This window comes from Limanda limanda, chromosome 6 (genome assembly GCF_963576545.1).
Source record: "Limanda limanda chromosome 6, fLimLim1.1, whole genome shotgun sequence".
Classification (NCBI taxonomy): Eukaryota; Metazoa; Chordata; class Actinopteri; order Pleuronectiformes; family Pleuronectidae; genus Limanda; species Limanda limanda.
Window position 1 is genome coordinate 26,565,618 of NC_083641.1, and position 27,946 is coordinate 26,593,563.

The following is a 27,946-nucleotide window of genomic DNA, read 5'->3' on the forward strand; positions in this document are numbered from 1 at the left end:
TTGTATTTTATAGATGTTTTATTTTCCCAGTAATGAAAAAAAAATGGTTTTTGATGGCTGAATCTGTATTTGCTTGTATTTTAGCAGCTGCAAATTGAATTTAATAAAGATTTAATATGTTACACAACCACTTTGCCCCTCGTCAGTGTTATCAAACAACAGTAATCGACAACACAATAACGGAAACTAAAGCCACCTTAGAGATCAGTATTATTCTATTTTTTAGACTTCTATTAAAACACAGCTTTACAGACCAACTGCAAACATTCACAAATTGCATCTTATATACAGCAAGTATATATTATATGAGTGTGTAAATGTGTATGTATGTATATATATTTATATATATACATACATACACATAAACATATATACATATATAACTCCTTTGCACGACAGTTTGGTAGTTGGAGAAAATAAATCAATGATATTAAAACAAATATAAATTTGAGGCACTCCTCTCCCGACCGCCATTCTGTTCCCACAACAAATACACACATCTTATAAATATACATATGTTACAGTATTTTAGAAAATGGCTTCAGATTTGTGACTAAACCATAATACAGTGCTTTTAAAGATTCAACTTTTTTTTATCAGCTGTAATCCAAAATTTTAAGATTATCACTGACACCTTGTTTTTACATTCCTCTTTTCGAACAGCCGCAAGAATAACATTAATGAAAACATTTGGACACGACGGGGGACGTGACCTGTGGACACTTTCTTTTTTTTCAACAGCTCGTGTGACTTGGATCAGAATGGCATATTGGCCATGCCTCCAGGGCCGTAGCCAAGAGGACTGTCCAGAGACATTCCCCGCTGTCTTAGAGACTGGGGTCCCATCATACCTGACTGCGGATGGGGAGGGGCCATCATGGGGCCCTGAGGGGACATCAGAGGACCCTGGGGGCCGAACGGATCCCCTGGAACTGACATGCTTCGCTGCTTAGCCTGCATCATCATAATGTTTTGCTGTGCCATCAGATTGTGTGGGTGCTGCTGGGAGGGCATCATGCCAGGATACGGATTGGAAGGATGGTGGAGGAGACTGTTGGCCATCATGGCTTGCTGTTGCTGGAGTTGCTGCTGGGGTACCATGCCTGTCCTTCCCATCATATGTCCAGGGGGGCACATGGGGCCCATGCCCATGCCCCCGCCCGAAACCATAACCCTAGAGCCCCCTTGATGAATACCCATGCTTTGGCGTATCCCACTATGCGAAGGGTGAAGTGGCATCTGCTGTTCGGCCATCATATTCTGTAGGTTTGCTAAGTGGGGGTTAGACGAAGGACCAGAAGAAGAAAGCTGTTTGAGGAGCTGCTGGGGAGTAGGTTGCTGGGAAGGTGGCCCCTGGTGTGGATGCTGATGTTGCTCACTCTTGGGGAAGTACTGGAGAGTGCTGCTGGGCTTATCAGAAGGAATGATGCGGGACAGATCAAATTCAGGGATCCCCATGTGAGTGGGACGTATGACTTCACTTAGATCCGGGCCTTCCCCCATGGGCAGAGGGCCATATGAGTCTGAGGGGTGAGAGGGTCGTTGGTGAGGATGGCCTTTGCTCAACAGGTGCAACTGCTGGGGCGGCAGACCATCCTCATTAGGGTGAGAGAAATTATGTGACATTCCTCCAATAGGCGAGTGCATGGGCCCGTGAGATTGCGGCTGCATGCGAGGAAAACCTGCCATCTGGTTTTGAGATATGGGGGAAACATTGCAAGGCCCCATTCCATCAGGTCCTCCTCCTCCCATCAGGGCAGAATTCATGGAAGGTAAGACCATTTGGTTTGGAGAAGAGAGAACAGGTCCTGAAGCATCGTGGGACAGGTGCTGCTGACCTTGATTGACAATACCCATGGGGCTTTGTGGATCACTGTGCGGGCCCATGGAGCCTTGGGAGACAAGTATCTGGGAGGTCTGGAGATTTCCAATGTTTCCTGTAGATGAAACAAGGCGAGCATGTCAAAAAAAAATCATAATTAAATCACATTCAATATTGTAAATTGGACTGCCCCTTTCCCAACACGATACACTCATATTTTTAAACAGTACAACTACCATAAAAGAATGATTTTACAAGCGAAAAAAATATTCTTTCAAATGACACAATGACCCCAGGGCTTGTTTTTCTTACCTCCAATGCTCACACCAGACAGTAGAGGGCGATCAGGCATCATCTCGTCATCGGATGTGGCAATTGTTTTGATTGCTTCATGGTAGAGGGGAGTAGAACTGGGCATGGCATACTTGGACATCTGGGACATGATAAGGGATAAAGGATTTTGAGATGGAGGGGCGTCAGGAGAGGAATTAAATGGCATAGCAGGATTCATAGAGCTTGGCTGGCTACTGGGGGTAGAGTTGGAACTCCTGGGGTGAAGTTGTTGCCCTGCAAAGAAAACATAAAACACAATGAATATCACAGCAATAGTAATAGGAACTCAGATGTGTGTCATCGATTCTTAACATACCTGTCTCAGTAGAACCACTTCCTCCATTGCCCACGACTTTCCCACCGGTTGGACCACCTGGACTTGGAAGAGCTGTTTTAGGAGATGACCACCCTGGCGAACCCACAGCCATAGCCGGGGACTTCAGTCGTCCAGGGGAGGCAGACGGAGAGTGCAAGCCGAGGTTGGAAGAGCCCATTACCTGGGGAGACTTCATGGAAGAAGAGGACGGAGTCCCAGCACCAGATGCAGGGGGAAGAGGGGGGTGGTGGCCTGCAGAGGAGATCTGTGAGGGTGACTTCAGACCTGGAGCAGAGGGGGAAGGTAGAAGAGGAGATGGCTCTCGATTGAGGGATGGGGACTTAAGCTGATGAGGAGGAGGCACTGAAGGAGATGTCAGAGGGTTAATGTTGATCGACAGGTCAGAGGGGTGCCGAGGACCGAGGTCTGCTCCCCTGGGGCCTCCTGTCATCGGCATGTGACTGAGCCGCGAGGTACACCCCATCTGATTAGGTCCTTGCTGGTCCGACCCATACATTGCATGGCCGGGTTGTTGAAGATAAGGTCCTTCCACCTGTCCTCCAGAAAAGGGACCTTGATTGTGAAACTGGAAGGGACCATCAGGTCCTGGGATCATTACTTTATTTCCTCCTCTTCCATTCTGTAAAGCCCGGATTCGTGCAATCTCTCCAGGACTTAACATCTCACCTAAAGCCCCCCCTCCTGCAGGACCTCCTCTGAGCTTCTGAGATAGCATCATCTGATGTTGTTGCTGAACATTCATTTGTTGGTTCATGTTCATTGTGAGGTTGTTCCCCAGAGGAGAATCCACCATGTCTCTCATCTGAGGCCCCACACCAGGAGAGCCCATAATCTCCCGGGAGCCAGGGAAGTCCATTGGATCTCCCCGTGAGGAGGGTGGGCCTCGACCCATTGCCAAATTGGAAAACTCTGGGCCCCCTGGATTATCCATAATTCTCAGGTTGTCCTGTTGCTGCTGTTTTGCTAATCGGTCAAGTTCGAACCTGGGTAGCCCCTGCATTTGCCGTTTCTCCATGATGCGAAACATTTCCTCACGTGTTAACAGATGCTCTGGCTCTCCCTGTAAGTGCTGAGGAGGCCCACCAGGATAGCAGCCATGAAAAGGGCCTCCTCCACCTATGTCGTCTATCCAAATCATCCCTGGCCTGGTCGGCCTTTGGGGTCCTAGACCCTCCATTGATAAAACTCCCCCTGGACTACCAGGAAAGGCCCCTCCCCCGGGTGGCCCTCTCTGCATCTGTCCCAAGAACCTCGGGCCACGTGGTCCTTCTTGGTGCATGTCCATCATTCGTGCATTTCCGCCCATTCCTCCTCCCATCATATTGCCGGGACCCCACTGCTGGTCTCCAGGCTTGCTGTGGTAGGGAGGAGGGGGTCCTCTCATCATCATGGGACCTCCATGTCCGCCCATCTCAGTCACCATTCTAAAGTGCTGCGGATGTGTGGGGGGTTGCATTTCCTGTTGTCGTCTCTTCTCTTGGTAGTATTCTTCTTGAAGTTTCCTCCACGCCATTTGCTCCTGGGTCAGCCCTTCGGGTCCGAGTAAGGGACCCATATCAACCCCAGGTGAAGACATCTGGTGGTGGGGGTGCTGTGGTAGGTTGTGGTGAGAGTCCATTTGAGGGCTGTCAAGGCCAGGACCACCAAGGGAGTGTGTTTGAGAAATTATGGACTGGAGGGGTTCTTCATATTTCTTTATCCCTCCCATCGGAGCCAAGGCTGACGATAGCATATTACTGCTACTGCAATTTCCAGGGTTATTAGTACCATTATCACTGTGCTCCAGAATAGCACTTCTGTCAGTGTTGTTGTTATTATTTAGATTGGAAGAGTTATTAGTAGCATTGTTGTTGGGGCCACCCGTCTCTCCAGGGACTCCACTGGCTCCACTGCGCAGGAGCAGCCTCTCGATGTCTCTCAGCGTCTGCAGAGAGCGCTCCCTGTGTTCCAGCTGCTCTTTAGAGAGGCCATCTTGGTTCCCTGGGCCGCCCCTCTGGCCCATGTCACCCTGTAAGTGTGCAGATAGGATGGAGGGATTCTCGGAGGGATAAACAGTAGCAACAGGAAGAGGCATTCCCCCTGCGCTCTCCCCATCTCCAGGACCTGGACCCGGGCCTGCTGGTGTGGCCGAGTTCCCTCCTTCTGACCTATGGGCGACGTTGCTGTTATTGCAGGAGGCACCGCCTGATCTGGTCTGAGAGGATTCATTATCAGAATGTCCCGCTGATGACGGTGTCCCTGCACGGTGCAGCGGGCCTCCAGCTCCTGCAGAGGCTGGCCGCGGAGTTCCACTTTGGGATTTCGGGGTGCCTGTGGGAGGAGAGCTGTTGGAGTTCCCCTTCTCAGACATGTTAGGAAGCTTTGCTAATGGGTGGCCCTGTAGCAGACAAAAGAAAAGAAAGAAACAAGTTATTATCAAGCTACTGAAATGCTACTGCTTCTCTTCAAATAACACTATTGTTAAGTAGTAGAATGAATGATATTATATATATATATATATATATAGTATACTTGAACAAAACAGTACATTTCACTTGCTAAAGGAAACAGGAACAAAGAGTTGGCTGAGACTAACATAGCTTAATAAATTAACCATCTCAAATACTTTCCCCCTGTGGTGTTTGTTGTGGAAAAATACTTGTAATCCCCTGTGGTTGAACCGGTTTAACACAAACTGGACATTTTGTTTAATTTGCCACTAAGCTGTAGAAGTCTGACCTGGTCCAACTTGGTGCGTGGAACATTTTGCTGGTGAAACAGAAGGATGGAATCAGTCTGTCCTTTAATTACAGCCTCTGCAGCGCTGTCAAAGATAAAGAGGAAAGACACAAACTAAATGAGGACAGATGTTGCATGATTCAATGTTCAGGTCAATATCCAACAAACAGATCCAATCAGAATATTTAGATATTTCCCACTGCATGTCAGGTCTGCAGGCAGCTCTCACCTGTTGGCTAGGTTGGTTGTGAAAACATACACCACTTGCTGTGAAGGTGGAGGTGGTTCTGCTTTTAGCCCTGGTCCCAGTCCACATCCCATTGCAGGACCCCCCGGTTCAGGCATGGGTCCTGCAGACAGGCGCTCAGCCAGGCCCTGGATAGGACCGGCCAGCCCGCGCTCCCCTGAAGGAAAAACCAGCAGCACATTTGTGTAAGGTTCATCTTAAGAGGTCTCCTTGTTCAGAATTGCTGCAGCAGTGCATCATCTCAACACTAGATGGAGCCAAGAAACAGGTAAAGTGAACTGAGCACAGCAGTCAAGGCTGACTTCCCCTGTCTTTCTCTGTCTGTGCAGGATCTGAACACAGCGATGGATAATTTATGGCCTTAACCTGTTGCTTTCAGAACAAATAAAACCGAGACATGCCAGGGGATTTCTACATGTAACTCATCCTGCCCTCACAGTTGTGGCCACAATGACACCATTGTTTGGTGAGCCCTGCGGGACATTCAGATAACGGCACACGGGACTGGTTTTCCTCTCCAGCGGAGGTGGACAGACTCACGGTGGGTCGTGGTGTGCGGTTTGTCTTCATCTTCCTCTGTGTCAGGTCCAGAGCACCATTCATCTCCACTGTATGGCTGCTTCTTCTCCAGGACACAGCGCCGCTTACTGCGCATAACACCCTCTGGAGAATAACACACACACACACACACACACACACACACACACACACACACACATCAACACTTGTATAACAACTGTCACAGTACTGTCCCTTTAAGGGTTTTCTAACAGTATTGTTTTTACTTTTACAACTAATGGTCTTGACCCACCACTGTAATTCCCAGAGCCAGAAGCTAAAGTATTACTATCTATTCTAATGCAGATGGCCCTGATGTAATCTATCTATCAAAACCTTAAGTTAATATGTACCATGGTCAAGTCATAAAAATAACGGGTTGGGTTAATCAGAGTTACAATCTGTCTGCGTGACAAATTCTAAAAGGTGTATGTTCACCAGGACATAAGTACGCTCATACTTTCTGCTTTCTCATTCTTGAACTTCCATAGGACATGAAACTAATGATTTACAAGTAAAGTTGATCTTTCTGCCCGATATCCACAAACAGTGTTGACTTAAAAATCGGTTTTCTTAAATCAGCCAAACATATTTTCCGGTAAAAATCAAACCTGATGATCATTTGCACTTCAACAAATCTTTGTGTGACATAAACAATGTGTAATGCCTTCTTATCCCATCTGCAGAGATCAGTGTGCTGAGCCCTCTCATGTCGAGCGTTAATCAGGGTTCTCAAACCTTCTTAAACATCGAATTCAAGAACCCAATTCACTTAACTTCAAGGAGCAATTTTTTTTCAATGACATCTAGCAGGCTTCACAGAGGCTCTGAGACAACAGTTACAAAGAGAGACGGGTTTGAATGTGTGAAGGTCTCTGTGTCGAAGTGAAGAGCTGAGAGACAGCGAGAGGAGACACATGCAGACAGCGGCACAGAGACAATTTTTTCTAAGGTGAAAAATATATAGAAAGAACCTCAATCTCTGTATTTTCCCCACAAACAATGTTTGCATTTTCCTCTGTTATCTCTATTTTCATGTCTAAGGCCTTGATTTGTCATTTCTCAAATTCTCAAACTTTCACGGAAGTGAAGGACCCCTGGGAGCCCTGAGTAATAACTTTGTGGATATACAAGCTGTTGTGTGTCAGTGGGTGCAAACAGCTGCAAGAAGCATTCTGCAGCCCTAAAAACAATTCCACAAGGTATCCTGCAGCGTGAGAGACATCCACTTCCGACGGAGGAAACACAACGGTGGCTTTAAACTCCACTTTCCCAGATTAGTGTCACAAAGTTAGAGGGAAAATAGGAGACGAGTTTTCAGGTTGAACACGTTATACACTGTGAATGTACAGTAGAGTGAGAGAGGAAGGAAGTTTGCAGTGACAGAGCAGATGACAGCAGAGGGAGGGCGGCGGCCTCCACACACAGCCACCTCTTGTTTTCTGTTCTGTGATACCGCAAGTTACTGCTTTATTTGAATAAGTAAATTGGCTATTGAACCGTGTTTTCTAACCTGTCTCTCTACCGGTTTCCAGGTTTGGCAGCCGAGTAGCTTGAAGTGAAGAGGAGGGAGGCTTGTGTTTCATTTGAAAGCACTTTTGTTTTTCAACACACAGAAATAAGATCTCAGGCAGCGTGTGCGTGTGTGTGTGTGTGTTTGTGTGTGTGTGTGTGTGTGTAAGGGGAGGTCAGTAAAGATATGCCTTCAAATGATCCACCCTCTCTTTCAACCTCTGTCGTTCTTTGTGTTGGTGCCACACCTCCCCCTGTGTGTGTGTCAAATGAGTGTGTGTGCGTACGTATGTGTTTTGTTAGCGTGAGTATTTTTGTGTGTGACTTTTAACAGTCGTGTCCAGCGAGTTCAGATAAGGTTTCACGAAATAGAATTAATCTCATCTGCAGTGAAACCCTCAGGTGAGCACGTGTCCGATGAGCAGCAGCAAACAAATGCAAATTAAACACTTTGTCCTGAGCCACGTGAACACAAATATTTACCCTGACGCACACTCAATGAGGAGCTTTATGTCCTTCCTCCCACGCGTCATCTCTTACTTTAATAACAACCTCTCCGGGCTTGCTACATTTTCACAACCTCGTGACCCGTCTCTCCCTCGGAGCACTACAGAAAGCCATCTGATGCACGTCACTGCACTGCACACATGGCACAAACTATCAAAAGCCAGGGGGAAATTCTGATGCTTCGCCGAAAAGGTCAGGGCTTTTCAGTGAGAGAGAAAACAAGCGCTCGTGTCCTCTCGGTCCTTATATTCACTTCCTGCTGTGGAGGCGGTGAATTCAAGTAATCTGGGGTTTCGGGTAAAGGCTCTGCTGATAAAGAATGTAAAGGAAGTGAACGTCTGCATTCTCAGAACAGAAACACACTGTCTATACATCCCAGACGTTGACACAGTTCCTTGTGTGCGACGACGCATGCCTTACCTCCTTTGGCGTCTGTCTCCAGGGCCGGGGGAATGGCATTTCTGGAGTCACCGGAGTCAATGGAGACGCTCCGCTCCCGCTTGGATTTGGTTTTCAGCATCCCTCCGACGCTGCTCGCCGATTGGCTGGCAGCCTTCAGCACGGGGTTGCCGCCGGAGGAGATCTGGTTGGGTTTGACTCCATGGCTCCCGGCGCCAACGCCCTTTGAACCCAGGTGGCCGGCAGCTCCCTGCTGCTGCGCCTGTGGGTTCACGCCCGGGATCTGGGATCGGGTGTCACTGGTGACCTGCTTGCCATGATTGGCCAGTTTACTGTCTTGGAGCATTTGATTAGCTGGAGGTCCGGCGTGGAGAATAGCTGTGCCAGTTTGTCAGTGGAGCTCACATTGCTTACAGGCAACACTGGTGGAGAGAAGAAAAACATTATGATTAGAATTTCATAATAAAACTCACTACGTTTTCTTTACATCAGGGTTCATACACATTTTGACCAATGGATTTCCATGACTTTTCAATAACTTTAAACCAAAGTTCCATGACCGAACATTTTGTGAAATCTCGGTGTATACGCAAAAAAGTGACAAAATGTAGTATTCAAACTAACAATGAGAATTCCAAGGCATACAGAATACCTTAAATGACACAAACCGAGGTATGCCTGCTTATATTTTGAGCGTATTTCTTTAAAAGCATATGAATTATTTAAAACTCAGCGTAAATGAACGACATGAAAATATGAATATAACAAATTTCCATGACTTTTCCAAAACTTTTGGGAGATTATTTTTTTCCATGACTTTTCCAGGGCCTGGAAAAACACATTTTAAAATTCCATGACTTTTCCAGGTTTTCCATGACCGTGGGAACCCTGTTACAAGGTCTAATTTAGGGGTTTGAATCCGACCACTGTCCGAGCAGCACTTCGGAAATGTCTCTTAAAATCTTTACTGGACAGATTAAGTCAAAACGTATTATAATAAAGTATTTAGCCTATTCTGTCCTTTACAATAAAGCTTAAATCTTGACTCTGTATAAAGTTGGCGTTGGGCAACAATCCAGTTTCAGGTCAGGGCTCTAATCTTTCACCTTTCCGGCCCGTTGCACTCACCTCATCTCACCCAGATGTTCAGCTGACACACTGCCATGCTGCACTCCAGGACGCCTCACTGACAACACATGGACCTGAGGGGACAACAACCAGAGAGTAACGTCATCAGTGGAGGCAGATAGCAAAGCCTTTACAGTCGGTGCTATCTGTCAGCTCGCGTGTCTTCGGGCCCACGGGTCAATATCAACGTCGTGGGCCGAGGCCGGAGAGAGAGAAGCAGCCATGAGATTGTCGGGAGAGGATTGTGTGCGAGGCCGCGGAGACACACACTGTGAGGTAACTGTCCCTTTAAGCGACAGAGAGCAAAAAGAGCGAGGGAGTGACTTGAAACTCAGAAGTAGCTCAGCAGCGTTTCAGGTCCCTCCCCCAGCCAAACACTTAACAAACCACAAAGACACCACACATTCCACAACACTGTCTGTAGCAATACCTGTCTCTCGCTCCCGCCCAGACACACACACACACACACACACTCTCTGTTGCACACTCTGAGTTCAAGCATGAACACGCAAAACCTCATTAGCTTTAGTTTTCACAGTTAGTTAGTGACACCATAAACTTAGGACTTCATTAGAATTGTACGCTTTTTTGTAAAACCTGTTTTTATGTGACCTGGCAGCACAGCCTTCACCTCGAGCCTCTGCTATCTGCTTCATGGTTAACTGGTGAAAACAGCTTTCAGCCGAGCAGGATTCCAGCTCAGCATTCAGAACGAAGGACACTCTTCAGCGTGTGAGGCTTCGCTCTCGAGTTCAAGTCCAGAGCTGCGAGCTGACGCCCTCCTGACACCACATGCCTGGGTCCTTAACCCCGAGTAACTGGGGTGTGCTTTCTCTCTGTGCCGGAGAATCTGTGTGCAAACTACAAATTGCACAAACACAAAGTTGTACACAACTCGTCTGGATGCCTATCCCTCCAGAGCTGCTTGTGCTCGGTGCATTTAGCAGTTCTCAGTAATCGCAGGTCTCAACACGACTCCCCCACACCTGTTGCTGGTGAACAATAGTTGGTCAAAACAGTCATCACAGCCTGCTCAAAGACATCTAGGCCCAGATATTTGGCCGACGTGAAGCAGCAGATCTCATGTAAATATTTCCATCGAGGTTCCATTTTTGGCCGATGACACAACCCCTGCAGTGCACACGGCCTCGTCAGGCAGGTCAGCTGTCACGCTCCTACACAACCATCTGTACCGCTCACTTACCTCGACAGGTAATGGTAAACACACTGCAGCAATTAGTCATTAACTCACGCCGGCTCAAGTCCGAACAGAAAGGATCCTTGTTCGCTGGCAGAGGAGCTCATCACTCATTAACTCAAACAGGGACAGTCAGGCATCACTCCTGTTGACAAAGTGTGACTCACTGGCTTTGTGCAACACAAAGAGGAGGCAGATTAATGGCACGGTGAGACGCTGACCTTTGAGTTGGCGGTTAAGAAAAGATATGGTCTATCCAAAGAGAATACCAATCTGGGAGACATCAAGGAGACTCCCAATCACTACCTGCGCCAAGGAGACTGGTTTCACCCCCGGCCATTTGTTGGCTTGTCAGCAGGATTATGCAATAAACAACTACACAGATTCCCATGAAACCTGGTAGACACACAAAGAAACAATTAAATTAAACGTTTTAATCACTTTAACGTTGCAACATTGGGCATTTTCAGATATTTAACAATTTCCCAGGAAATATAGAAAAATCTGGCCGTTCTACTTTCTGGCATTAAACGTTATCAACATGGTGAAAAGGGAAAAGCCTGAAGGAGCCTGGTGCGTCCCAGGATGAACTCTGCAGTAAGGAGAAGTCATTGGAGGATCTAGTAAAGGCGTTGTCTTACTGCACCAGGGGTTACAGGCCTCATGCCACCATTATCCACACTCCTCTCCACATTTAAAGCAACTTGAGTAAAGAGATCATGGAAATAGAGACCAGGATGAGTTTTATAGTAGATTTCCTGTCCGATAAAAGCAGTCGAACCAATCTGCCCTGATGAATATGTAATATAAGATGTTGTTGTTCGACCTTCTGCAGCAGCAGCGTGATTAGATGCTGTTGTGACTAACCATTTTTGGTTGGAACAATAATGTTTAACAGAACTGTCATGCGGTCACAGGTCTGAGAAAAGCAGGTTTCCCCCGTTCAAGCCAAGAAATAACTGTGTATTTGTGCAGTGCTGTTTGCCGACTTTGAACATTATCGTGTTTGGAAAAAGTCCCAGTTTGTGTTACAACATCTGGAGAGAAGTGCCTCGGGCGTTGCAGACAGGGGAACACAATTGAAAACCATAAACCGTAATGTTCAATAACAGCTCATTTTAGGTTAAACCGCTGACATGGAAGCTCTGGTTTACAAACAATTAATTCATGATGGTGAAAAATTATCCATTTGAGGATTATTAACCCTGAACTATCTTGTCACACCTTGATTACACACATATCTGATCTCCAGTCTGTGTAACATACAACCTCTGACAATAACTGGGTGGACCAGTGATGAGTGAGGTGCGTCAGAGTGTCGAGTGAGAACTACTTGTACTTTATGTTGTGTGTTTGTTTTTCACTCAACTTTCACTTCAATTCAATTCTGTAAAAGAAAAAGGCCATTAAATACTTTTAAATATGTGGTACAATATAAATCGAGCAGCAGCACAGATGCATGTAAAGTCTGTTTTGTATGAGGTGCAATGGGTTTTTATTTTTGCTGAGAAAAAGCCATCAATGAATCAGGCAGAGCTGGAGCGCCATGACTAAACTTAATTGATGTCATCTGCATTCATTACATCCTGACCCCGGCACACGAACACAACAAGACATTTAACAGCTAATCTTGAAAAATGATTAGTACTTAATTATGATGACATTTGAATGATGAATTAAATCAAATCACCCCGGCTGCTGTGGCATTAATCTGCAATAAAATCAAGGTTGTAAAATCAAAGTTAATGTCCCTTAGGGGAAGCGCTCTCCCTTTTTCACTCCCCCCTTATCTATTCAAACGGTTTCTGCAAAAGCAGATTTCAACATTTCTTTTCAGGTCTAGCTTTTTGTTGTCGTGTTGACAAGGTTGCAGCTCTCTTTGTGTTCATGAAGAAAAAAACGTCTCCTCTTCTTTTCATCAGTTTAAAATCATATTTATCAATGGGAAATGTGTTGCTCTAATATGTTTGCAGGGTCCAAAAAGCCAATTTCCAGACGCAAAATGACAAACATCTGGAACCAGGCATTCAAGTCTTTGTCACCAAGGTTGAGCTGAACACTCAGGCCCCAAAAAGCCTGAAAAGCAAGCAGGGACGGGTAATGGATGGACAGATCGATCAATAGATGAAACCTGATTAAGACCCGAGTCTCACGGTGCCACAGAGCAGGCTGACACATTTGGAAATGTTCAAACACCAGTTTAGCGTGTTAAGTAAAGGGCGCTGGCTCCGGTGATTAATCCCACATACCTGCTGTTTACAGAGACTAATAAAGGCTATGACATCACTCACAAGCAGCTGACTGGTTACTGACAAAACAGAGTAAAAACAAACCGTGTTAATGTTAATCTCCACACACTTTTGCAAAAAGCTTGAAAAACAATTACAGCTGAAGTACTGTGATATTTGACTCTCAGTAAATAACACAACCCTGCACGTTTATAGGAGCTGGTTACAAATGAGCACATTATAATAAAAGGTGTGAACAGATGACTGCAGAACTGTGTAAAAGGTGATTGTGTATTTGACTAAATTTGCACAGATCTCCTGATATTTGGAACCCGATGACTAATATAACTATGGGTTTTCAATGCAGCCACATGGAGTATAGTTTGTAAGACAGAATCAGATTAGCCATCTGTACGTGTCATATCAATAATATATGGGAATAAAAATACAGGAAACAATTTGTTGTCATATCAAACATGTGGTAGTAATATAAAAGATCACACAGTGGGTGTGTAACAGCCGGTAACCGTGATGTATCCATGGAACGATACGACATCAAACTGTATTCAATCCAATTTAGATTGCCAATGACTTGACAGCTTTCACTGTTATTGCGGCGCGTTATACAGTCGCACGTGTTCACCCTGCAGCCAAAACCGGCAAAACCAAAAGTAAACAATGTTAAAACGTCTTGTGCAACATTAAGAGAAAGTGTGGCACCAGACAGACAACGGGAGTGAAGGAAATTAAAGTAAATAAGAAATTCAAAGGTGTCACTCAACCTGGACTGTCCACATTACCCGCTACTACCAGTAGCTTCAGTGTTTGTTATTACAAATAAATTAATATAAAATACAAATATACAAAATACAAATAAGTATGAATTTAAATTCTGTTTAAAAGCTATTTAGTGGGAAAATATCAACTAAGACGAGAAGTAAACTAAGAGCAACTAACTGGGTGTCTCAAAACTAACTAATATTATGAATAAGAGAACGTTATTTTATCTAGGCTTTTGATTTGATCGATTGGAATTTAATTAAATTTATTTGTATTAGTATAATTATGTCTTTATTTACTTCCATTTATTCTTATATTTTTATATATGTATTTTTTTTATTATTTTATTTAATCTTATTTTAAGTTATTTGATTTCTGCCTCTTTTTATTTACCCTGAGTGTTTGATTGTGGGTTGGGGGTGTTCAAAAACGTTTGTATGTTTATAAATGTTTGAATGTATGTTTCTTATATGTAAAACTCAATAAATATATTGTTAAAAAAAAAAAAAAAACTGGGTGTCTCAATTCAAAATACTGCTGTGGAAATATCACTCGTAGCTAAGGATAATGGTATTATCCCAGTATTATGACGGATTTAATGGTAACATCTCTCAGCTTCGTTTCACCTGGAAATATTTGAACTGGAAACAGTTAACAGAATCACGAGCTCTGACTAAAAAACTGTTTGACGTCCTAAATTGAATGAGTGTGATCCATAGCAGCCTTCATTGTGCAGCAGGTGTGCAAGAAAAGTTACAGAAAGAAAAACAACTGTTGCCAGGTTACTTGTATTTCCATTTTTTCGTTTCAAGAAACTACTGAAAAAGATGTCTCCAGCCGAGGCAAGCGAGATGATGGAGGTTTGCAACTGGATCAAGTAGAATCAAGGAAGCTTTTTCGTGGTGAGCAAACCAGGCAAAGTTCACAGAAACAAACCCAGCATTAAGGAAATCTGATTCAGGACAATGCTGCTAATGACCGTGATGTAAACGACATTTATAAAGTTACTGAAACATAGAATCCAGTACAACAGACACTTACTGTTTGTGTAGGACTTTTCTTTGATGGCGCTGCGTAAGTCATAAGTTAAGAAAAGCTCAATCTTTTTAAGTGCTGGTGCCATATTCAAGCTATTGAATACAGGTATTATACCAGCTGTGATTGTCCGTTGTTACGACGATCGCACCAGCACCAAGCATCAGAACACACACAGCTTTGAGAATTAAACAAATACTCAGTGCTACATTTAAGCCTCTATATCTATATTTGTGTTGGTATGATTTTTGTAATATTGGCATATCCACCAGTCCCTGTGTTTTTCAGACTTGCAGCAGCCGCAGCACATTTATTTGCGGATTCTGTTCAGCATTGTGTCGTATTTCATGAAAAATGTTTCTGGCCTTTGGACAAATTAACATGTTGTCCAGTACTGTGTGTTCTGTCTGCTTGTGGTCTGTTCTGTGCCAGGCAGGGGCAAAGTGCCTGTTATGTGTTTATCTTCCCTCCTGCCCAAGCCGGCCTACATCATCATTATGGGCTCTCAGTAAAGGAGCACATCTGAAGAACTGATGCTGGGACTCCGGTGGATCTCAGCCTGTTCGAGCCGATGCTGCACTTCAACAGGAGTCTTGTTAAGAATGATAATAAAAGATCTGTGATGATGGACAGAAGGTGAGTAGGGGCCTGTAGTGTGAGGTTTCTGGTATAGCTGCTGTATTAGCTAGAATTAAAAGGTACAGCTATATACGCAAATAAATGCAAGGACTCTACGGCGCGAAGCTGTGCCTCTTCGGTTTCCTGCAATAAGAATCAAAACCTTGTTATAACAAATGCAGATTTGATTTAAGATGAGACGAAATCAAACCACATTAATTTTCACTTTGGTTTTTTGAGTTATTGCCCCAGTTTGTTTCACCCAGGGGACACAATCAGTTTGGAGTTACTATTATAAATAAATTCTGTGATTGTTTTTTTTACCATTTATTCTGAAGGACTTCACAAACAGCAAGGGATCCAGCGGTAAAAGAGAAAAACAAATACGTGGGCTGGTAGTTTCTTTTTTCTTGTGGACTTCAATTAGGTTTTGTGAGACTCTTATTAATCCTTTAATGAAAAATGCTGCAGGAGACGCTCCTGTTAAAGCAGATGAGCGTATGTTTATGCTAATGTCGGCTATTATCCAATCAACAAATGCAATACGGCCTACACTGTTCTCCGTCTCCCTTTTCTCATTTGACATTTTCACAGGTTGTTTGGGAAACAAATTCAATTTGGCGGTTGGACGTCGTCCAGTTGCATCCAATCACCGCGCCGAACAAATTAGGGAAATAATTCAATGAGTTTTAAAATCCATAGCACATGCTCTTTATATATATAAAACGCCGATTAAGTGAGGGCCATAAGTTCGTATGCACACACAAACGAAACAAACACACACAAACACACACACCCTCACATTCCTTCAACATCGCTGGAAACAAACATCAGTGTTCTGAGCTCCGGCCTCGGGGTTCGATGCATGATCAAGCTACTAAAAGGTATTTGCCTCTGAGTGTGGAAAAGTCTGATCTGTTATTTCTTTTTTTCAGATGATCAAACAGGGATGTTGTTTTTCTACGATTCAGTACAATAACAGTACAGCCACTGTAGTACAGGTCAGAATTTATAACTTTGTGTGTCCGTAAGTGTGTGTGTGTGTGAGTTTACGGTAAGAGGTTGCGCTCCTGTTTAGTCCCAGTGGGTCACACAGTACTCTGTATTTTTAGAGCAAGTCGGTATTAATAGACCCAGAAAGCCTGGGAAGTCGGGGGCCGATGGTGAGAACAAAATACAAACGCCGGTCCGAAACACAAATGCCACAGTGCTGCTCTGTGGATCAACACCAGTAAACACTGAGGGCAAAGTGTTTAACAGTATTGATGAATGAGTAATGTGCGCGTGACGCAGGAGAGTGCACGGTTACACAGAGGTGCACAGTTGGGAATTTTTTTTGACGTCGGCTATTTAACAAACTGCATTTGCACATGGCGCCAGTCGAAATGTAGCCCAAGGAAAATGACTTAAATGTGCTGAGGCCCCAGCCGCGCTCCAAGCTAGCACAAGGCCTCGGATAACACAACATGTAGGACTGACACAACATGTAGGACTGACACAACATGTAGGACTGACACAGCACGTAGGACTGTTAACAAAATAAAGGACAAATTAAAGCTATAACAGGTCCTCACGGGATCTTACCACTCTCTTCAGCATTTATTTCTAACAACGGGGATCTGGCACAGAAACAACAGGAGTGTCCATGGCAGGTTCATCAGAGGACGTTCCACTTGTTAAAGTATTGCTCTGTAAATGGGAAACAAATACAGTGACTCCCACTATTCCAGCCACTTAGCAACAGGGAGCACTGGTTCTTGTGCAAGGGGCTCGAGGGAAAGAGGAGAAGTGGGAGGAAGAGACAGTAAAAATCAATGTTTTATGTGTCAGGTGACATTAAATTACTTGACCGATGACATTCAGCTTACTCTATGCTGCTTGTGTTAGCATGAGAGTTGTGAGAACAGACCAGAGACCATATACAAAGATGGAAGACGTGTGGGGGCCACAATCTTGCCTATTTGATTGGATTTCGGGCCAGAGTTCACAGTTTGTGATGTTGTGGAGCCACAGTATCAAAGTCCCGATGACATACATGTCACCATGGGTCATTGTTACCTCAGAACCCATTATAGTTTGGCATGGAGCTAAACAAAGGGGGAATCAGTTTCCCAGGGGATAATAAACTTGATTTAAAAAGAAATAAATCTATGAGTGGGTGCGAATCCAAATAAAATGCAGGATCTGGCGGATTTAAAAGTGGTTTTGTAAAAGGGACTTCATGTTGGGTCATTCTTGTTTGAATAAGAGCTTTATAACCATATAAATGCCACAAATAAACACCAATAAATTAACTAATTTTGTTTTTATCACATCCTGCTCAAGATGAAAAAACACAAAACACCTCTGACGGGTGTTTGCCCGCTTGCTGCTGGTGAAACAACTCCCTGCATATCCACACATAAAGGTTTCAAACAAGCCCAAAATTGCTTCTCTTATCACCGCTGACCACTTTCCTTCCTGCATATTTCACAGAGTTGCTGCTGCTGAATTTACCTGTGGGCCGGCTCCTGATAAATGATTCAACTCTAGAGTGGGCCGTGACAAATTTAACGAAATGCGATGTGACAACGCTATCACATGATCACATTAGGCCAAGAGAACTGTTTCAATTGGTCTGGACCATCAAAACGTGGAATATGGTGTTATGAGATTTGTGGGAATTTAGGATTTTGTCATTTTTACAAACACTTTTACAATGTTTTCAGTCACTAGCTGAGCTGCTTGGTAACTTGACATTTTCCCAAAGTACAATCTGCAGCAGATGAACACTTGGAAACTGAACACGCACTCCTTCATCGTGCACAGACAACACAACCTGCAGCTTAAGGACACAACTGAAACTAAGGATTCTCAGACAATTTTAGATTTTACATGTGAACTGTAAATACAGCAGAGTACAGTCATTGTCTCTTGTAGTGCAAATCCCATCTTTATAATTAATGCTATAATATAACGTGTAATAAAAACATCCACAAGCAATAATTACCATAAAGCTCACATCTGTGATTGGGAATCTGAAGTGAAATGGGTTTTGGGCTGAATTTAAAATCATGTTTTCGTGGGAAGAAAAACAAAGTTGAGAATTAAAACATCTAAACTGTTTCATCAGCTCTTCTCCTGCCGTTGGAGCTGAATTGATTTTGCGAGCCACCCAACTTTAGAAAAATCAACAAACACGATGATGGTGGAGTGCTGCTCGCTGGGAAGATGTTGAATCAGCCATCAAGCCCCAGCCAACTTTCCCTCGGGGTAAATCCAACTGGGACCAATAACGTGAAACTTTCTCCAATTATCGCTGCCGCTGCTGCTGCACTGTCACGGAAAAACAAATTACACAACTTCAGCAAAGTATATAAAGGCTTTGTGCTTTTATATTGAAACAAGGAAGTGGAGTCACGTGATGATACAGCCAAGGCCTGCACATGGGGGGAGGCAGACGGGAATAAGAGAGACAGAGAGAAGTCAGCAAAAGATTAAACTAGCCAACATTAGGATTATACATTAGGAAAAATAGATTTGTATAAGGAAACACTGAACCACCCGAACATTTCCAGTGATTATTGGTGCCGGCACCCGATAAATTACAGCCTGTAGGAATCTCTCTGATGAATTGAGTTTCTGATTTTCCATGCCTCCGCTCAGAATCAAAACCAATGTCTCAGAAGAATACTTCAATCACGGGTCCCTTGTGACCACTGAAAGGTCAGTTAATTGGAAAGCAGGAAGCATCTGTGTCTGATAATAGAGCAACTGATTCCAGATTAGGAACTGAGAAACCACTACTAGTGTTGGACAGACGACCTGGTATCCAAGCAGCCGGTTTGAACACAGGGGGGGGGGGGGGGGGGTTCAGAACTCTGTACTGGAGGAGACTGCGTTCAGCCGTCAGGTCTGGTCTGGTCTGGTCTGGTATGGTCTGGTCTGGGTTGGTCTGGGTTGGTCTGGGTTGGTCTGGGTTGGTCTGGTCTGGTCTGGGTTGGTCTGGTCTGTTCTGGGTTGGTCTGGGTTGGTCTGGTCTGGGTTGGTCTGGGTTGGTCTGGTCTGGGTTGGTCTGGTCTGGGTTGGTCTGGGTTGGTCTGGTCTGGTCTGGGTTGGTCTGGTCTGGGTTGGTCTTGTCTGGGTTGGTCTGGGTTGGTCTGGTCTGGTCTGGTCTGGGTTGGTCTGGTCTGGTCTGGTCTGGGTTGGTCTGGGTTGGTCTGGTCTGGGTTGGTCTGGGTTGGTCTGGGTTGGTCTGGGTTGGTCTGGGTTGGTCTGGTCTGGGTTGGTCTGGCTTGGTCTGGTCTGGCTTGGTCTGGTCTGGTCTGGTCTGGTCTGGGTTGGTCTGGGTTGGTCTGGTCTGGGTTGGTCTGGGTTGGTCTGGGTTGGTATGGTCTGGTCTGGGTTGGTCTGGGTTGGTCTGGGTTGGGCTGGTCTGGGTTGGTCTGGGTTGGTCTGGGTTGGTCTGGGTTGGTCTGGTCTGGTCTGGGTTGGTCTGGTCTGGTCTGGTCTGGGTTGGTCTGGGTTGGTCTGATTCCAGATTAGGAACTGAGAAACTACTACTAGTGTTGGACAGATGACCTGGTATCCAAGCAGCCGGTGTGAACGCAGGGGGGGGTTCAGAACTCTGTGCTGGAGGAGACTCTGTTCAGCCGTCAGGGCCGGAGCGAAGGAAAGGACACAACTGGAACTTGTTCAAAAATCTCGGAGGAGGAAAAGAAAAAAAAGAGAAAGTGGACTGCGTGTTTGGCATTTTTCGGTCGGAACGCTCTGCAGAGTGAAGAGTGTAACAGACAAGGATTAGTGACCACTTTCAACCCTATAGACATAGCGTCCTCTTGCTCCTTATAATCCTTGCCATAACACTTTGAATTACTGTCCTTCCTTCTATCATTTGCTTGTTTTTTTTCTCCCAGCGTCAAGTTTGTTTTCCTGGCTGGTGTTGTGGGAATGTATTACTCTGCACGAGGTTAATGCAGGTCAACATCTATTTGAACAAACATCTAAAAATTCAAGTGGTTTCAATCAGCACCAAGAAATCTATTTTATGAAGCCTTGATTTAAAAAAATATAAATAAAAATAAGGAAGGTCCTTTTTTTAACTTTTGGGATAATTCAATTCAAACTCTGTTTACAAGGCCGTGATCTGTGTAGCTTTGTACTTGTCAGTCTCCTCGTAGCACTTGTTGGGAGTAAACCGCAGTGCATTGTGGGACAGTGCACAGGTGACAGCCAAATAATAAAATCTGCACACAACAGTGGGGGTTGTGGCAGGTTGCTGTGGCAACAAAACATGTCACGGGGCTGCGTAAATATAGTCTAACCAGTAGGCAGAGAGAGAGAGGCAGAGAGAGAGAGAGAGATAGAGAGAGAGAGAGAGAGAGAGAGAGAGAGAGAGAGAGAGAGAGAGAGGCAGAGAGAGAGAGGCAGAGAGAGAGAGAGAGAGAGAGAGAGAGAGAGAGAGAGAGAGAGAGACAGAGAGAGGGAGACAAACGGAGAGAGAGAGAGGGAGACAGAGAGGGAGACAGACAGAGAGAGAGAGACAGAGAGAGAGAGAGAGAGAGAGAGAGAGAGAGAGAGAGAGAGAGAGAGAGAGAGAGAGAGAGAGAGAGAGAGAGAGAGAGAGGGAGACAGAGAGACAGAGAGAGGGAGACAAACGGAGAGAGAGAGAGGGAGACTGAGAGGGAGACAGAGAGAGGGAGACAAACAGAGAGAGAGAGAAGGAGAGAGAGAGAGAGAGAGAGAGGCAGAGAGAGAGGCAGAGAGAGAGGCAGAGAGAGAGAGAGAGAGAGAGAGAGAGAGAGGCCTGCCACAGAGGAAAGGACACACACACAAAAAAATGAAAAGGCAGACATCTGTGAAGATCTCAGAGCACCTCTGTGGTTTGATGCCTCTGGTTCTCTAAACGGTGTCAACAGAGGAGATGACCTAAGATGCACTTTCCCTTCCACACCGAGGGGAGAGTATCATGAATGGTACATGAAGAGTAGGGAGTTAAAGAGAGGGAGGAAAAGAGATATTCAGCTGAAAGGATCAACCGGTTCACTTGAGGGGAAAAGGTTATGTCCATTTGTTTGTTGATTTGTTTGTTAGCAGGATTATGCAAAAACTCCTCGGCAGATTTCCACAGAGCTCGGTGGAAGGGTGGGGCACGGGACAAGACAGAAGCTGTTCAATTGTGGTTTGGATTAGAATGATCACTTTCTTTTATTTTGTGATATAGGGTGGGACATATTTAGGGAACTGATTCGGGGGAACTGTTGGGCCTTGACAGAGTTATGAACTCCTTCCTTTGCACGTGTTCCAGACATATGTCTTCTCATTTAGTGGATTATTTGCTGAAGGCATGGATCTTTGGCTGTTCCAGACAAAAAACACACAACAATCTCCACAACAGGTTGGAAATGAAGTGGTAAGAAGTCTGTAGGCACCTAGTTCGTGGCTTTGCCTCCACTCAGCGACGGAGAAGCTCATTTTTTACACAGGGTCAAGGGTTGTATCCTCTCCAGCACATTCTGGGATGAACGCCAACTGGAACAAGGAAGAAGATCAAACTGCAACCTTAGCACGGACAGAAATCAAGCGTTACGGCACAGAGGCAAGTCGGCATAAAAGAAGCTGATGGACAGAAGCCATTTGGTGTCGAGCTGAATCTGGAGACACAACTCCCAGTCTGCTCAGGAGAGGACGAGCGGTCCATCCAACCAGATTCTGTGTCTCTGTGTTTTCCCTCATAGTTTAAAGATCCTCATCATTACAGATACGTGTAAGAATGCATTCCACACATAGTTTAACATACAAACCATTTTCACATCTCACCCAGTATCAGTTAGGGATGGGGGGAAAAATCGATTCAGTTACAAATCGCGATTCTTGTGAATGACGATTTTAAATCGCCATGCTGCCTCCCAAAGGGATATATGGGGGGAGCAACATCACCCCAGAGCATGTTGACCAGCTCTTGTTTTTGCACAAGAATCTAAACATACCAAAGCACTAGCTTTGCATCGGCTACATGCAAACAACAATAGCCTACTTTTTGTTTATTTCAAAGTTTATATTTTAAGTAAACTTTTATTCATTCTATTTAATTTACCTTTTATTTATTGTTTAAAAGTAGCCTAAGTGGCTTACATTTCTTAATCTGTCAGTTTGTGTGCAGTTGACAGGGTCTATACAATAATAGGGAACATTTTTATTTATTTTCTCTATTGGCTGCCCGGCAGTCATTAAGTTAATGTTAATATTTGAAATAAAACTGGTAAAGCTCTAAGTGAATTTGTCTGTGTTGTATTTGAAGGTATGATTCAACATCTTTCCATGGTCCAGTATTTAAAAAAAAAATAACCAAAAGAAATCCCAGGAAATCGTAATATCGAATCGCAATACCCACAGAAATCGCAATACATATCGTATCGCCACCTAAGTATCGTGATAGTATCGTATCTCGGAGGTCCCTGCCGATTCCCATCCCTAGTATCAGTACAGTGGAGGTGAAGTGTAACTGCTGTTCGACTGGGGAGCATTTGGGGTTAAACACAGCATTTTCTTCCAAAGCCAACATGAACATGGGCCAGAACTTCAACCTGATTCGGACTGAAATATTAAGCCTAGAATTGTGGGAAAGGACAAAAATGAGACCTCCCAAAATGTAACAATACAAGTTTACACTGGTCATAACTGAGATCATCATCAGGTGCTGTAGACTGGAGCAGTGAAAAGCCAGAGATGAAAAGAAGATGAATGAATGCCAGGAAGAAATTGCACCTGGATTATTGGACAGGAAAAGAACTTGTAATTACTGAAATTGATATAAACAAGCTGGGAAATTACCTCCAGATCATCAGTGTTTGCACTTGTCAAGCTAAAGCAGATTTGTAAGGTAAAATAGTAAGTGTCATTACAACATACCCACTGTAAATAATCTTATAATTTGAAAAAGAAAGTGCACACAAAAGCCAAAGGGGATCGAGGTGCTGACAGATGCAGCGATCAGATGAAGAATCCCAGTTAGAGCCTGTTTCTGCATTCGAATGTATTTGCAACACATGCTGCTGAGGGAGAACAATGGAATACACTGTTAAAGCCACACTGGGCTACATGAGACCCTCACACAGACAAAATACTACTGTGCATTCACACAGCACGCATTAAGAAGTCAAACCGAGTTCTGCTGCCACACGACCAGCGAGTCATTTGGCAACTGTCTGCATTCAATGCATAAAATAAAAATGATATTTAGAGATTCTCCAACATGCTTCTGCTCCCACAGGTCTACGGTGATGAGGCGAAGAATTTAAATCTGAGCTGGCGTCTAACACAAATGAGACAAAACCTACCCGTTCACCTAGAAAGGATTTTCCCTTTGTACAAAACAAGATATTTTTTACAGTTTTCAAACATATTTAAGACAAAAAATCGGTTCTATCGACGTTGTATCAACCACGTCTTATATTTCTACAGTGGAAAACTTATTTCCCACCAATTGTCTTGATCGTTTTATCGCCCGGCCCTAACCGAGACATACTTAATAATAAAAATAGACATGAAAGTCTCACTTCTACAATATGGGGAACCTTTAAAGTAATTTCTAAAAAGGACCGGTAGCCCTGTGGTGAGAAATTATGCAAAAATATGCAAAAGACAAGCACGTGGGAGGAAACAGAACCACAAATGACACTGTGACATTTATGTGAACCATAATGCAAAAACAAAAGAACTGCTTAGCTCAAACACTTTCCCTTCAGGGGATTAGACTGGGGGCCTTGCTTTGCTCACTAGTCCCCGTACTTAAATGTCTTAGTGCATTCTGTCAGGTGGAAACGTTCTCAGTATCACATTATTCTTTCATAGCTCACCTTAGGAGTGCTCCCTGTAACTCACCCCCAAAGTTCTCAGATCACCTAGCCAGATAAGAAACACTTTGTCAGCAGCTCACCAAATCTGTCTCTGCACCCGAGCGACTGCGTGGACACGCCGGAGCCGAGTGGGCAGGAAGCAGACTTCTCATTCACACCTAGGAGATGTCGATATAAAACATGTTTGCCTGATGCACTTGTCGTCTTGCTGCAGGAGAGGCTGCTTTGTTTTATCCCACCCACATGTGTTTAGAATACAGTCCAAGATAATATTGTTTTTTATTACAGCCCTGACATAGTAGATCGATTGCCTCGCACAAAGCCTCCATCATTATCCACAACAATCTAATCTACAGGAGCCCCTTGAGGACAAAACAGACAAAACACACAAAATAGAACAGGCTTGCTCAGAGGACAACAGAGAGGCAGAGACATTTCCCTTCCAGTGGAGAGCAATGCACAGTGTACTGTAGCCCTGGAAGACAATTCAGATCAAGTTGCAAACTCTGTTAGGTGCTATATATAGCTCACCAGGATATTATAGATACACACACAGCATGGAGCGCCTGTGCACACACACACACAGACACACACACAGGCTGAGTGTGTACCAACAGAGAGAAGCTGCAGTATCTCTTCCTGTGAACAGGTTTTAAGAGCAGCATTATCACACTGTATGCAACAGGCTGAACTCGCAGGGTCATGGGTTGTCATGAGCGTACTCGACCGAGAGGACACACACACACACACACACACACACACGCACACGCACACACACACAGACACACACAGACACACACACACACACGCACACGCACACGCACAATTATTCTACACCACTTTCTACAGTTTAACTTCACAGCTGAAGCCCATACTCATATTAGGGAGTAATAAAATTCTGATCCCGATATATTGGCCATTATACTCGTATATAAATTTATTTTTTATGTCATTGATTCCTACAATGTTTATTCTCTACACTAAATATTGTCGTATGTGTGAAAGGTTATAAAATCATCTACAATAGGAATAATGGTAACTAATATATTAAATTTAAAATAATTAACTTTATATAGCATCACATTATATTTGTCTCAGCCTAACGTCTGATTCCGAGCTTTTGTAATCAGCGATATTAACGACCAACAAAAGAGATTTCATAATTAGATATTAAATTATATTAAACTACCTGTTGGTCCTGACAGGAACACACACTGAGGCGACAGGTAGAGACTCACACACTCTGCCTGACACCTGAATGCTACCTCATCTGTTCTGCAACGCTTATTTGTATAAAATGTAAATTTTAATTTGCGTAAACGCCAATACTGAGTTAGTAATTAGATATTAAACTGAATAGTGGTGTCAGATACATCCAGTTTGTGTTATTAACTTAATTGCCAGCACAGTTTAGCTGTCGCAGCCCGATGTCTCTGTGGGACGGACTCACAGTGAAGTGGGACAGGAAATGTCTTGTGAAAGTAAAACGCCCTGACATGACATCTTCTCTTATCCGGTAAAAGAAGAGTTTTCATTTGGGCGTAAACGCTGACATCAAGAGATATTAACGATTGATATAATTGATATATGTCGAGTTCTAGTCGTCAGCTATCAAATTATAAAAAACTACAATTTGAATAGATGGTGACGATATGTTAAATGTTAAAGTTAGTTGACGTCGGTTACCAACATGTGTATGAGAGGTTTACAATAAGCAATATACCCCTGAGATTTAGAAATTAGATATTAAACTGAATCGTGGTATTAAATGCAGTGGTGGGAAGTAACGAAGTACAAATACTTCGTCCTGTACTTAAGTAGATTTTTCACATATCTGTACTTTACTTGAGTATTTATTTTCCTGAGTACTTTTTACTTTTACTCGTTACATTTGAACAACCAATTTCGGTACTTTCTACTTCTTACATTCTCAAAACTGTCTCGTTACTTGAGCAGCAGAGGTTAGCGCAAAACGGGCTTTATGCACTAGTCCATTACTATTTGAGAAATATAATATAAATATATATTATAAATATAGTTTTTATTTTTTTATCATTTTTTTTCTCAAAGAACAGTACAACAACAGTTCCTTTTCAAGATATTATGCCGTAACATAACGGAAAACGCAACAGGAAGTCGCCAATCTTTGATATTACACGTTCAATCACGTTCGATCATATCAACTTTTAAATGACGTCTTAGACCTACGATAAAAAGCACTTTGCATTTTTAATTCTGGTACTTTTACTTTTTTGATACTAAATGTCAACACCAGATACTTTTGATACTTAGGTACATTTAATATGAGCTACTCTAAGACTTTTCTCTCAAGTCATTTTCTGACGGGTGACTTTTACTTTTACCATATCTATACTTTTACTCAAGTATGGCTTTCAAGTACTTTATACACCACTGATTAAATATGACAGTTATTGATTTGACAGCCACAGGTTGGTTGGTGTGTGACAGTGGGACAGAGGAGCACATGTGTGTGACAGCACATGTATGTTCACTTTGTGTACATCGAGCAGCAGCAGCTGTCTGAACATGTGTGTGTGTGGATCCTGACACTTGTGTGAGTGACAGGTGTCAATCAAACACACAACAACTCGCAGTCTGACACGTTTAGCTGTTGAAGCTAACTCCACCACATCTGGATGCAGGTTGGGTGGTGGGGGGGGCTTGATGTGGAGCGTACAGTGGAGCCAGGGGGAGGGTGGGGGGGATCTGAGGACACATGCCCCTGACGTGAACCCATGAGCAAGGGAGAGACTCGCTGCGCCAGCCCCGGTGTTCTCCACGGGGAGCTAACTAACTTAGCATGCTAATTCCTGTCTGCGCTAGCCTGGTGCTGGTGGCGTGTGAGCCGACACACACATAGAGACACACACAGACACACACACACAGAGACACACAGAGACACACACACTAACACACATACACACACTAACACACACACACTCACACAGCAGTGCTAGCTAACGGGATTCGAACTTTGTTGGTGTCTTTGCTAGCGTGATGAAAACACAAGGCGGTGAAAGTTGGACGAGTCAGGGATGAGACAGCTAGCATGGTTCGGTGGTGACAGTGTTGTGAAGTGTGTGTCTGTGTGTGTGTGTGTGTGTGTGTGTGTGTGTGTGTGTGTGTGTGTGTGTGTGTGTGTGTGTGTGTGTGAGTGTGGACTCTACCCCATTTGGCTGAGATCAGAAGAGGCCGATGTCAGGACTGACGGCCGGTCCACATTCCCCGGAGTGGCCGCTGCCTCCTCCCCGGTCCTCGGTTCCTCTGTCCCCGGGTCCTCGGTCCCTTCGCGACCCTCCGCTGCGCAACACGGTCCCGATCCGGTGGTCCCCCGATCCCCCCACCACCACCCCTCCTCCCGCCCCCCGATGGAGACCGATGAATCCCCGGGTGGAGGTTCTAGGTTCTAGGTTCTAGATCCGAGGACGTGTCACCTTCAGCAGCAGCTCCGGCTCCTCATGACTCCCACTGGCTCCCACTGGTCGAGATGCAGCCGCTGACAAGCATGAGTGTGTCCACACCGGGCTTCCGTATGTCCCCGAGCCGATCTGTCACCGTCTGACTGTCACTGCCCCCCCACCCCACCCCCTGCTGCTCTGCCTCCACATGATCAACTTCAATTTCCACTGCTGCAGTTTAAAAAGTAAAGCTGCGTTTTCCTCTTTTAG

At 44.4% G+C, this 27,946-nt stretch overlaps 1 protein-coding gene across 7 annotated transcripts; it reads right to left on the minus strand.

Annotated features, from left to right (window-relative positions):
- Positions 1-27,597, minus strand: bcl9l (bcl9 like). Of its 7 annotated transcripts, none has more exons than XM_061072668.1 (9): positions 27,446-27,597; positions 9,562-9,635; positions 8,455-8,855; positions 5,998-6,120; positions 5,440-5,614; positions 5,211-5,295; positions 2,472-4,869; positions 2,135-2,389; positions 1-1,937 (listed from the first exon to the last, which is right to left on the minus strand). In XM_061072668.1, the coding sequence occupies exons 3-9, from the start codon at positions 8,777-8,779 to the stop codon at positions 757-759; spliced, it is 4,542 nt and encodes a 1,513-aa protein (XP_060928651.1). In that variant the 5' UTR covers positions 8,780-8,855; positions 9,562-9,635; positions 27,446-27,597; the 3' UTR covers positions 1-756. The 7 variants fall into 7 exon arrangements, with proteins under 7 accessions (XP_060928651.1, XP_060928656.1, XP_060928655.1 ...); XM_061072673.1 differs by lacking the exon at positions 27,446-27,597 and adding an exon at positions 10,814-10,916; XM_061072672.1 differs by lacking the exon at positions 27,446-27,597 and adding an exon at positions 10,766-10,812.
- Positions 27,598-27,946: the final 349 nt, after the last annotated feature.